The 13105-nt window shown below is 42.7% G+C and overlaps 1 protein-coding gene across 1 annotated transcript in view; it reads left to right on the top strand.

Moving 5' to 3' along the window:
* Window positions 1-13105, top strand: part of SORCS3 (sortilin related VPS10 domain containing receptor 3) — a 621661-nt gene that overhangs the window by 269022 nt on the left and 339534 nt on the right. The window contains exon 3 of the mRNA XM_007964048.3: window positions 1583-1682. Within this exon, the coding sequence (XP_007962239.3) occupies window positions 1583-1682 (100 nt within the window). The remainder of the gene's footprint in view (window positions 1-1582; window positions 1683-13105) is intronic.

The raw sequence follows: 13105 nt of genomic DNA on the forward strand, positions 1-13105 counted from the left end.
AGAAATCAATCATGCCACTATTGAAAAGTTAGAAAAGAGACATGTACAGTGTGCCTTGGGTGCCTAAGGATGGAGAAATTTGTTCTGGTGCAGAAAAGAGACGAGCAGTGATTGGGAGGAGGGCTAGAGAAGCTTTTACAGAGGAGGTGCAGGTGGGTGTTTACACTGGGCCCAGGGACCAGGAATCTGCCAGCTTGGATGAGGGTGGGGATGACTCTTAATGGTCCTCACATTGGGAAGGAGGTTGAGGTGGGAGAATGGCTTAAGCCCGGGAATTTGAGGCACAAGCCATCAGGCTGATGTGATGCTATGATTGTGCCACTACACTCCATCCAGGCTGGACAACAGAGTGAGAACCTGTCTCTTAAAAAAAGGCAAAGGTTATATAGTTTTAAGTACTAAGCTTCTGAAGCTAAGTTGTTGGCCGGGGAAGCACTGATTAGCATTAGAAGGTGGATAAAGGCTCAAAGCAAAGGCTGGAGCTGGTGGTTACTAGGGCATCAAATGCCAGTTCAAAGCAAGGCTCAGAGCCAGAGTTGGGAACTGAGATTGTGGCGGATTTCAGGCCCTTACAAGGTCAGTTGACTACAGAGAAAATGCATTGACCTCTGTGTCCTTCTAAAGCTTGAGTTGGAGAAGTTTTGTAAGTCTAGCCAAGGATAGTGATGACGGGAAGAGGAGGTGAGAACTGATGATACAGATGGTGGAAAAAGGGAGGGAGGTCTCTGTGGGGTAGGGTTTAGGGGCAGGCGAACAGTATAGCAGGGAGGTCAACTAATTTAATCTCACTGTTTGGCACCCTGTCTCCCTCCTCCACCATGGAAGGCAGGATGGAAAGAAAGGAGCCTCTACTTCTGGTTTTGGCATCAGTTGGTGTGCTGGAGAGAAGGAGCAGGTAGCCAGCGGGATCACTGGAATGGTGAACCCCTCCCCTGTAAGCAGCCCAGTGCCACAGGCTTTTCATCCTGGACACACCCACATCGTTGTCCCCGTGTAAAGCATCCAGCCCTCTGCCTGGTGTGGTCTCATTTAGCCATTGGACCCCATAAGTTCTCTGGGGTTATGAGGTTCTAGGGACCTCCAAGGGTCCCTTGCTTCAGGCTCAATGGAGTGAGTATGAAGTTGGTTGTACACTTGTGACCTCAGGAGACAGCCTGGCCACTCTCCCATGGCCTCCACACACAACTCCCATACAGAGGGTCTGCTGGCGGGAACTTGTGTGCTTCCACAGCTCCACACAGAGCTGGGGTGGGCGGAGGGCGGGGGGCGAGGCTGAGCATCATGGGAGTCAGGTAGTCTCCAGCAGCTCCTTTCACCAAGCAATTTCTCAAAGGGCAAAAAAGTAGGTCTCTGAGAAAGGCTGGGAGCAAAGGGGAGCACGCTTAGGTAGTAAGCAGATGCATTAGCCTAATTGCTCTTCTAAAATTAATGGGGCTTTTTATCTCTGAAGAACACTTTTAAGCACTCATGTGATTTTGGAAGAAAGGTGCTGGTCGGTCGGTGGAGAGCCTGGCTTCTCTTTAGACATAGCTGCCTATTGACAAAACGATCTTTCCCTTTCTGTTTTCTCTTTTACCTGCAGGTCGACAGATTATGGCACCACCTATGAAAAGCTGAATGACAAAGTGGGTTTGAAGACTGTCCTCAGTTACCTCTATGTCAATCCCACCAACAAAAGGAAGGTAAGAGGCTGGGTCAGTAGGTCCTGAGCACTCCTGCTGGGTCGCTGTGCTGATTAGGGCCAGAGGTTAAGGAAAAAACTCAGTAGTCATGGAATCACTTACAGAGGCCTGATTTATATGCCGGGAACTTCATAAATGCTGTTTGTAATTCTAACAACAGCCTTGATAGTAATAATAATAATAGTGACAGCAGCAGTGATAGTAATGCCACCAGTAAAACTATGTACCTCATCTCACTTATCCTCACAATGAATCTATGGGATAGAAACTATTATGGTCCCCATTTTGCAAGAGAAGCTCAGAGAGATGAAGTAACTTTCTACCCTGAATCAGATGGTGGTAACACATCTAGAATGTAAGCATGGGTTTGCTCAACTTTAGAGTTGAGTCTTTCCACAGCCTGCCTCTTGGTGGTACATTTATTGAGAACCCCTTATTCCCAGGAGATTGTTTCTGCCACCTGAACGAAAGGCTGCTCCTGGCTTCTTCAACTTGAACCTGAGCTGCTTCTGAGGCAGAGGGCAAACCAGGCTCCTCTGGCACCTCTGCTTCTCTGTTTTCCTCTTGATTTAGCAGCCAGGATGAAATCATATAAGGTCAGACCTTGGCCATGGAAATCTACTGGGAGGAGGAGTCCTGGAGTCTATGGAACAATGAGCAGTTTTAGAAAACAAATCCTGCACCGTATATTATCTTTGGGGAGATGTGCTCTTTCTCCAGCTAAGAAAGCACTGTTATTTAGAAACTTAGGCAGACATGATCCAAATACATGCACCAAAATGATCACATTAAAGGTCATTTTAATATTTCTAAAAAGCTTAAAAAAAAAATGGCACCACCAAGCTCTTCTCTTGCAATCTGATTTGCATTTCCCCGTCGTTTTGCCAGGGCTTTCTTCCTCAAGGTAAGCTCAGGAGCGAGCTTCAAACCATTGTGTGGATGTCTCTGATCTCTAATATGGTAGAGTCCAAACTGTGGCTGGGAATTGTTACTGTTTATGCTGCTCAGAGCGGAGCAGCTTTGACCTGAGCCCTTAGCAGCATAATGTGCATCCATAGACTTTCTCCTCACCTCCACCTCCAGTGCCCCTAAGTACACCCAGCAAAGGGAGGAAGCAGAATTGTTGGCTTCTGGTTCAGCATTGGTAATAGATAGCCAAAGGATCCAGTTAGCTGTAGGGGGCTCTCAGGCCCTAGACTGTGCCCAGTAGCCAAGTGCCAAAGCTTTGATCATCAGGCTGGCTATTTAAGCACCTGTTATTGATTTTATTCGAGTAGTTTCTTTTTGCTTTGTCTCAAACCTTTGTCATTTTCACATTTTTCAGTATCGTTATTTAAATTATTGGATTTTTAGAGCTAGAAGAAAGCACAGATTCCACCTAGATGAGTGGTTATTAATAGTTTCTTTTAATTTGTTTATTTTTAAATTAACATAATATTATATGTATTTATATTGTACAACATAATGTTTTGAAGTACATATGCGTTGTGGAATGGTTAAATCTAGCTAATTAACAAATGCAATAACTCACAGTTACTTTGTGGTGAGAACACTTAATATCTACTCTCTTATCATTTTTCAAGAAAACAATATATTGCCATTAACTATAGTCATCATGCTCTACAATAGATATCTTGAACTTATTCCTCCTATATAACTGTAATTATGTATTTTTTTTACCAATGTCTCCCAAATATGCCTCCCCTTTAACCATTCAACCCCTGTTAACCACCGTTCTAATATCTAATTCTGAGATTAACTCTTTTAGATTCCACATATGCGTGAGATCAAATGGTATTTGTCTATCTGTGTCTGGCTTATTTAACTTAGCATAACGTCTTCAGGTTCATCCAAATTGTCACAAAAGATAAGATTTCCCTTTTTATGGCTGAATAGTATTTTATTTTGTCTATGTGCTAAATTTTCTTCATTCATCCATTGATAGACACTTAGGTTGATCTTATATCATGGCTATTGTGAGTAGTGCTGCAATAAACATGAGAGTGCAGAAATCTCTTGGACTTACTGGTTTCATTTTCTTTGGATGTATACCCAGTAGTCAAATTGCTTGTTCATATGGTAGCTCTATTTTTAAGTTTTGAGGAACTCCATACTGTTTTCTATAATAGCAGTACTAATTTACATTCCCACCAACAGTGTGCCTAACAGTTTTTGAACTGCAAGTCTTTTACACATGTGATTAAAGTTCTAGGCAGCCTCTTTAGAAATATGTCTATGCCACAAAAATTTTCATACATTTTGAGGACTTTGTGAACACCTCAGATCCCACTCATGAACCCAAGATGTCCATGGAGTCTCGGTTAGAAATCATTTATCCATGCCAACAACCTCATTTTACAGATGAGAAAATTGAAGCCAAAAAAGCTCACATAGCCAGATAGAAAAAGGAGTCAGGATTAGAACCCAAGACTCTTGATTGTCAGGCCAGATTTATTTGCATCAGCTCATCTTTTGCACCTTTTCTTCTTATACAGTGATAGTGTAGGGGTTCAAAATTGCTTTATGATCTTGAATTAAAGCTTAATGCCATGTCCTTGATGGGCACATGATGAGTTGACTGAATTAAACCAGCAGTGATGGTTTTCAGTTCTTCTCCTGCCCTTCTCCCTTCTTGAGAAGGAAGCAGAGGCCCACAGAGGACAACTGCCCCACCCAGGCAACTCAGCAGATTAGGGGCAGCCTTGTCAGTTGGTCTGATGACTCCTAGTTTAGTGCTCCTGCCATCCCACACAAGTGGCTTGAGCATATTGGATCTCAGTGGGTGTATGCGCTTTGGGCAAAGCAAGAACTGGATATTTGGCACATTAAAAGTGCCCTGCAGCACTGATCACTGTCTTGTATCTGGGCTACAACAGAATTAATCGTATTTTCATGTAGATGATGCATAGACCATTTTTGTGAGGATTTTCCTAAATGGCTCATGAAGGTTTGTACCTGTTTGTATCTGTTTTGGATTTCATCTGTCGTGTATGTTTCCTCTTAGAAAGTATCATAATGATGTTTCTCTTTGTCTTTTGCTGTTTTTTTTTTTTTCTACTTCTGACAGTCTGAACTCTCCTTAGTGCAAGTAAGAAGTTCTTAGAAGTGATGGAGACAAGGGATGGATTAAGGCAGATTCTGTGGGTAGGAAGGAACGTAGAGTTGGGATTTGGCTGTCACTGGCACAGGGATACCACCTCCATTTATCCTTCCCTGTGATGACATTCAGGCAGTGGGCTCAGGAGCCATTTCTCACAGAAACTATTGCTCAATAAACAGAAGTCAGGCCTATTTTGTTGTCTGGCCTGAGAAACATCACCAAACTATAGTTAACTCCCATCTAGGAGGCACTGCCGCCCAGGAAGTTAAACACACCTTCACTTTCTTCACTCAGATTGGGGAAAAGTAAGCAGCAGGCCAATGGCATGGGTTTATTTTTTTAGAGAATAGCAATACAAATTAATGTTCATAGCCAGGCATGGTGGCTCATGCCTGTAATCCCAGCACTTTGGGAGACTGAGGTGGGCGGATCACGTGAGGTCGGGAGATCAAGACCAGCCTGGTCAACATGGAGAAACCCCGTCTCTACTAAAAATACAAAATTAGCCAGGCATGGTGGTACATGCCGTAATCCCAGCTACTCAGGAGGCTGAGGCAGGAGAATCGCTTGAACCCAGGAGGCGGAGGTTGCGGTGAGCAGAGGTCGTGCCACTGCACTCTAGCCTGGGCAACAAGGGCAAAACTCCGTCTCAAGGAAAAAATAAAAAGAAATTAATGTTCATAAGGGTCCTACATGATCTGAAGTGCTTTCTGAATCATCCAAGAAAAAATGAAATTGGATTCATTTTCATTTTACTAAATGGTATGTATTGTATTCTGAGCCTCTGGATGTTGACAGTGCACACTAGTCTACATTCTAACTTTCTCATAACCAGTATATTCAGCTTAGTAGAAATCCCCCTTCTCCAGCCACTTAGGCAAAATGACAATTTGATATAAATAAAAATACTCTTATTTGTTTCTTTATTAGTCTAGAGCTCTGGAACCTTGTAATGCAACTTTGTTTTTAAGTTTCCTTCTTTATGTCTTCAAGTTTAAACTTACGGTCATATGGATACTCATCTCAGCTTGTGTTAGGCAAGATGGTTTGGATTTGGTTAGTACCCAAATGATCTGTAGCAACCCATTTCATCAGTCAGCCAATGGCAGTAGTCTCTGGTGGATTTTTGAGTTCATCTTGTAGAAGCACTTGCTTTTCACCTAATGAGTTATTTATTTAACAGATGGCTGCTGCTTTCCTTGGAGGCTGTGAATACATCAAATGAGATCTGTTGCCCCTGGCAAAACAGTAAATTGAGCTTGTATTTATACAGTTGCTCCCAAAGCTAATTGTTGATTTTTTAAACAGTTTTGAACAACATAAAATTATCCAAATACAGATAGTTAATAAAGCGTTAAGTTGGAAGGAAGCAGAGGTGTTAACCTGTGTATAGTTTCATTCTACCAGTAATCATCCCAGTTAGCACTAACTGAGCAGCTACTATCCTAAACTCCCTTTTAAGAGTTTTAGCCACATGATCTCTAATCCTCCCAGCCACTTTGAAAGTAGGCAGGGTAAGAAAATAGACTCTGATAAATTACCCCAAGACTATATTGCTATAAATGGTAGATCTACAGCAGCTTTCCCAATGGGTTTATTTTGGGGACAAATTAGTCATTCAGCAATTCTGGGCTTCCTGGAGGTAGTTGGGATTTAGACTGGGAGTACTGTCTTTCTCACAGGCTGTGAGCAGGGTATAATCATTTCATCTAGTGGGTTTTATAATTCCCTGTCTAAATGAGAGTATTGATACGAAATGCATGAAGCTGCTTCAGTTGAAGTTGTCCTAGACTGCTGTTCTGTGGCATGGTGGCATCAGCATTATTTTTATGACCTTGACCCACTCTGACTATTTGATGTGAATTTTGTATACCCAGTTGTTTGCCTTTCTCCGGCCATTGGCCAATTAGCTCATTGCCTGGGTTTGAGCCCAACTTCCTTATGGGAGCCCAGCATTGCTGAATGTATCTGAGCCTGGTACCTGAAGATGAGGAATGGTATATTAGGTCTGGAAGCAGGAGAGTGTATGATTTGCCTCCCGGAGGAGTGGCTCCATTATGGTGTGGCTAGTGAGCTCTAACTCCCAGCTTCTCCTTCCCCTTGCAGGAGATAAACATCCCTGGGTTCCCAAAACTCATTACTGTCAGTTGATTCTTGTCCTCAGGCCCATGCAGAATGGCAAGTGCCAAGGTCAAGTTTGCTGTGCTTTGTAAAAACAGGCTGAAGCTTTATGCCTTAACCAGAGAGGAACCTGACTCCCATGGGTGAGCTTATTTGAGAATGAATCTTTGAGTGGACAGGGAAATGCAGGCATGTTATTGTCTAATTGGCTCCAAAGTGACTGCTACCTGCAACTTTGGAGACAATGTATTGGAAATGGCAGAGAGTGCACACTGGTCTAGCAGCCAGAGAATGTGACCAAATTACTACAATTAGAGCTACATCTCTCTCTCTCTCTCTCTCTCTCTCTCTCTCTCTCTGTGTGTGTGTGTGTGTGTGTGTGTGTATGTGATTGTGTGTGATGAAAACCATAAGATCTGACATCAGTATAGGCTAATGAGTTCTTTCTATTGAGCTTCTAATAAGTTCTAGGCACTGGGCTAAGCTCCTTACTACATGTTTTTCTAAGTTTTACTATTAATCTCCTGAGCTTGGTAGTTTTATCCCCATTTGACAGACGAAGAAACTGAGGCTCAAGCAGATAGACACTTAATTTTGGAAAATAGCTAATAAGAGGGGGTCCAGGATTCCTGTTCACCTCTATCTGCACATAGGGTTGGTGCCACTGCCACAGGTATAAAGACCAGGTGAGTTGTAGTCATCACTGTATTAGTGGTAACCCTGTTGCCTGGGGTTTTCTGTTCATTAGTGTTAGAGGATTAGCAGTTTCTTGGAGGAGGAGGGGAGCATTACATCCTGCATTCCTAATTGATTTACCGGTGAGAAGGATAATTACTTCCAGGCTACCCTGCAGAAATACAGTGAGAATTACCAGTGAGAGTCTTACAGTGAGCAAGCTGCTTTTGTCAAGCTGTTCAAGAGGCACCGTGTGTGTGGTTCAGAGGCTGGTTATGCCATTGTCGCTCTCTGGATACAGCACATAACCCTGAGCTATCTTTAAAACCCTGGAAAACCTTTAACCAAAACACAGCACAGAATTTTAAAATACCAAACTCCCAAGATAGTTGGAGGGTCAGGGAAAGTAAGTGGCGGGGTAACACACTTTCAGTCCACAAATATTAAAGTCTCTTACACTAAAGTAAGGCCAAAAAGGTGGAAAGGTAATTTTAGGCTGTTGAACAATCTTTTAAAAATGTCTACCTCTGAGCAAAGTATGTTGTGAGGAAGGGAGTTTCCTGCTTTCAGAAATGTGCAATTTACTTGGGCAGACATGATACATCCAAGAAAATGACTGCCTGCGTAGACCTGGGTCTCAAATTCTGATGCATGCAGGGGCCAGAAGATAATGGCAAGGAAGATGTGGGCCCGGTAGAGACTTGGAAGCCCTTCTGTAAAGGGCCTTTCACCATTAGGTTCCAAATGACTGTTGTCATGTGAAAATGAGAGCCCAGCATAGCCAGTTATTGTTAACATCCTTGCTATTATGTTCTGAGTTTTAAAGAGATTTTTCTTTTCTTTTCTTTTCTTTTTTTTTTGAGACAGAGTCTTACTCTGTCGCCCAGGTTGGAGTGCAGTGGCACAATCTCAGCTTACTGAAAGCTCTGTCTCCCAGGTTCATGCCGTTCTCCTGCTTCAGCCTCCCGAGTAGCTGGGACTACAGGTGCCCACCACCACGCCCGGCTAATTTTTTGTATTTTTTAGTAGAGATGGGGCTTCACCGTGTTAGCCAGGGTGGTCTTGATCTCCTGACCTCATGATTTGCCCGCCTCGGCCTCCCAAAGTGCTGGGATTACAGGTGTGAGCCACCGCGCCAGGCCTTAAAGAGATTTTTCTATATACATTTTAATATGAAATGTCTGTGTTTTGAACTATTTAGGAGGTGGAGTTCAGGCCTTGGGGGCTAACAGGCTGCACCAAATCTACTATTATCCCTGTTTCCAGTTGGCAGCATGTGGCATATTCGGAGTGGTAGCTAAGTGTACAGGTGAAAAGTTGGTGTTTGCAAAGTGGTCTTTAGAGTCACAGGAGAACACTTTGTGGCCTCTTGCTGGGCACCTGCACTGATACCCTTATTTGTGTGAGAGACAGTTAAGTGTGGCTTACAGAGATTTCCCTTTGACTCAAAGGAAGCACATGGTTGATCCTTCAGTGCAAAGGGACTTTTTGTGTCATTGTAGGGTAAGACCACTAGAGTAGGGGTAGGAAGCAGATGACTGCTTTCTGCTCCTGGTTTTGCCCCTGAGTAACTCAGTGTCTTTATATAGGCCACTCCCCTCCCAGGGCCTTCATTTCTCTATTTGTATGATGGCAAGTTTATGTTCTATGTTTTTTGAAGCCCCTTCCAGCTCAGGTCATCTGGATGGCCACCATTTAGACAGTGTTTCTCAGAGGGCTTTGCAGTACCATGTGATGATTCATGGATTCTGTGGCTCATTGGATAACCTATTGGGAAGTCCTTAGAAAGTGTAATCCCCATAACTCTTAGTTCTATGACTGCATGTTGGCTGGTCAAGCCCTGTTACCCAGGCTATCTTTTCTGAAGTTACAGTTCCTTGGTCAAAAGGTGTGTCCCTGAAACACACTGGCTCTGCTGGTAGAGGTCAGAGCAGCAGCACTACTTGCCAGCACAATTGAGGGGTTCTATCAGCATGAACCAATACAACTTAATAGGAGCATCATAGTTGTTACCCAGGGACGCTCAACCCTCCTCCTGCAGGCAGGAGAGTTAGAGACGCTGTCTGGACCTGTTCTAGTAACCTAGAATAGAGGACACCAAATGTTGCAATAGGGAGTGGGAAGTTATGTCTGCTGTACCACACTCCCTCATGTCCATTGACTTAATGATGCATCAACCAGACGTCTCTCCTCTGTGAGCCTTTCTTTTTCTCTTCATAAAATGCGCATAATAACCCGTCTGTTAAGGAGCAAAGAAGTCTCTGTTAGTGCTAGTATCTGCTTCTGTTCATAAAGGCAACAAGTGTCTTTGATAATAATGACAATGACAAACAACAATAATACAAGAAGGAGCTAGAGTTTTTTGAGAGTTTGCTGTGTGCTGAAAATTATCCTAAATGCTTTGCATGAATTAACTCATTTAATACTTCAACAGCAACTGTATGATGTTGGCACTATCATGATGCAATTTACAGATGATGGACGTTTGGCACTGAGATGTTAGCAGTTTGCTCAGATTTGTTGCTGATGGTCATGTGTCTTGGTCTAATGTGCTCATTTAACTCATTTCCGCTCATATTTAAGTCTTAGACTCACTGCATATTGGAGTTTAAAGGACTCTCAGAGACTGTATAGACCCTCACTGAACAGAAGAGGCCACTCAGGGACTTGTCTGAGGTCATAGAGTCACTAGCCTCAGAGCTGGGGCTGGAGCAGTTTACTGACTCCTAGTCTAGTATTCTGTGCCAAGCCCATAAGGCTAGTGACAGCTGGAGAACTCTGATCTGGTAGAGAACCTCGACTGGGAATAAGGTGAGCACAAATATGAAGTGGTAAGAAGATAGCATTCCACATCAGTCCTGCTGAATGTCAGTGGTGGATCTACAGTTTACAGAGATATCCACAGCCTCTCAGTACTCCACTCTGAAAGCCCAAAGGGCATTGCAGCTGGAATCTCATTTCAAATGAACCTGGGTGGGAAACCAAGCCTTGCATTAAAAACTGGCCAGAATGGTTGAGCAGCATGACAAAGGCCAAATGGCTTGATAAGGAAACAAGAGGCTGGGTCCTTGGGAGATGAGTTATCTGGGAAAAGAATCAGGATTTCTGTTTTAAGCCTTTCTGTTAACTAGCTGTATGGCACTGGGAAGTCATTTAAATTCTCTGATCCTCACCTTCTCAATTTGTAAAATGGGGATAAAAGATCACTTACCTGTCCCCTCTTTTTAGAAGTATAACTAGCATGTTAGATATACTTGGGTGGGAGGGTCGTTAGCATTTTTTAATGAATTATTCTTAATGCCGTCCACTAGCTCCCATGCCTGGTCAGCAAAATGCTTTAATTTTTTTAAAAAAATTTACTTTAATTTCTGGGATACATGTGCAGAGCGTGCAAGTTTGTTACATAGGTGTATGTGTGCCATGGTGATTTGCTGTACCTATCAACTCGTCATCTAGGTTTTAAGCCCTGGATGTATTAGATATTTGTCCTAATCCTCTCCCTCCCCTTGCCCTCACCCCCTGACAGACCCTGGTGTGTGATGTTCCCCTCCCTGTGTCCATGTGTTCTCACTGTTCAACTCCCACTATGAGTGAGAACATGTTATGTTTGGTTTTCTGTTCCTGTGTTAGTTTGCTGAGAATGATGGTTTCCAGCTTCATCCATGTCCCTGCAAGGAGCATGAATTCAAAATGCTTTAATTTTTAACTGTGGAACACATGACTCGGTTGAGTCTTTTTTTCTTTTTTAAGAAAAGTAAATGCTGAATTGGGGAAGTTAACATAGGCATGTTGCCTTATATTAGAATGACCAGGTTAGATCACTTAATTTTTATTTGTCCAAGGCAAACATATAAGGAATATGCACTGCCAGAATAACTCCCCCTGGCGGCAGAAACCATGCTCCAAGCCCATCTGAGGTGCTAATTGCTTTTTGCCACTTTTCAGTGGGCATTGCCCTGGTAGTGTGAATCCCATCAATTCAGTAGATGAGTGGGGAAATGAGTATTTCCCCCCAAATCTTTAGGCAAAAGTAGGTTTTTGTTTGGGGCTTTTGGGTTTCTTTTTCCTCTTTTGGTTTTCACTTTTAAATCTTAAATGTTATTATTGAAGGCTGCAGGTATGGCAGGCAATGAGCAGGTGAAGAACCAATGGAAAAATGTCCCAAAACTGACATGCTAGCTGGTAGGCTTCTGAATGAATTGCTGTGGTCCACAGAGAAGGTTGGAGAAGGTAGCAAGGAGATGCTATATCAGTTACTACAGCCTTAAAACAAAGTTGGTGTCTCTTTGGACTTTCAAATTGCTCCTATGCAGTTTATTTTATTTTTATTTAATCAAATAAGAGAGCTTTTCCATGGCAAAAAATAAAGAACATATCTAGGAGAAAATGAGAGTTGTAATTATGTTTGAAAGAAATAAGCTACAGAAACGGGAAGATTGTTACTATTGGGATGGAGCTGGCATCAAGATTGCAGACTGGAATCCAGGGTCCTGCTGCCTGGCTGTGCCTTTAGTGCTGACTGCAGTAGCTGCTGGGCCTCCCTTCCTGAGCTGTGAGCTGCCGGCTTTCAGGTTTCCTTGGAGAGGATGCAGCTCCTAGAGGCTTGGATTTTGAAAGAGCCTCATGTCCTGCCTTATCCAGGAGGCATGCTGCCACTTTCTCTTTCCCCATCTTCTTCCTTGTCTCTTAAAACCAGACTTGCTGACTGCCTGAGAAAGATTGAGTATTCTGCTGATGGAGAGAAATGGTCCCACTCTTGTTAATTCACAGCCACCTCATTTTTTCCTGCCTCATACATTAACATAGTTACCAAGTGGCTAGAGCAGTGTTTCGGAGATGGGTTTAGGGGAAAATGTATGAAAGGAAGAAGTGAAAAAAGGAAAAGAACAAAACGTGAACCAAACCTCCCTTATTTACTGATTCCAAGTCCAAACGTTTTTCTTCTTGGTGTATCCAGAAATAGAACCAGGAAAGACCCCTTGTACCTCAAAAGGGAAAGTATCAGACCCCATTAGGGCCAAGAAAGCAGAAAGGAGGATCAATGAGGGGACAGACACTGGTCTAGGAGGTTCCATCTGCCTTTGCAAGTGTGCCCAGCGATGGAATGGCTGTGAGTGTGCTTCCATTCAAACTCATCACTTAGAGGAAAAAGAATCTAGAGTAATTCTTGGAAATTCAGTCTTAAGTCACAGAGTCCCTTTCTCAGCAAATATATGTATATGGTTCTTTGTATAAATTACTGCAGTGTGCTCTGGCCAAGAATTTATTTAAAGGCTCATTAAAATGATTACTAGTTTTTTCTTTTGCATTTTATTTGAAAATGGGAAGAATATAAACCTGTAGCCTGGCTTTTCTCCGAAGTGCCCTTTAGGGTTTGCATTGAGGAAATCGCAATTTAAAAAAAAAATAAAGATAATAATGATTTACAGTAAGATTATCCAGACATTTTAGAGGGATAATAAAAATTAGTCACTTACTGTACTTTTTAGGTGCTTATGTTTGCTCAATATCTTTTTAAATTTTTATT

The sequence above is a fragment of the Chlorocebus sabaeus genome, chromosome 9 (genome assembly GCF_047675955.1).
Source record: "Chlorocebus sabaeus isolate Y175 chromosome 9, mChlSab1.0.hap1, whole genome shotgun sequence".
Taxonomy (NCBI): Eukaryota; Metazoa; Chordata; class Mammalia; order Primates; family Cercopithecidae; genus Chlorocebus; species Chlorocebus sabaeus.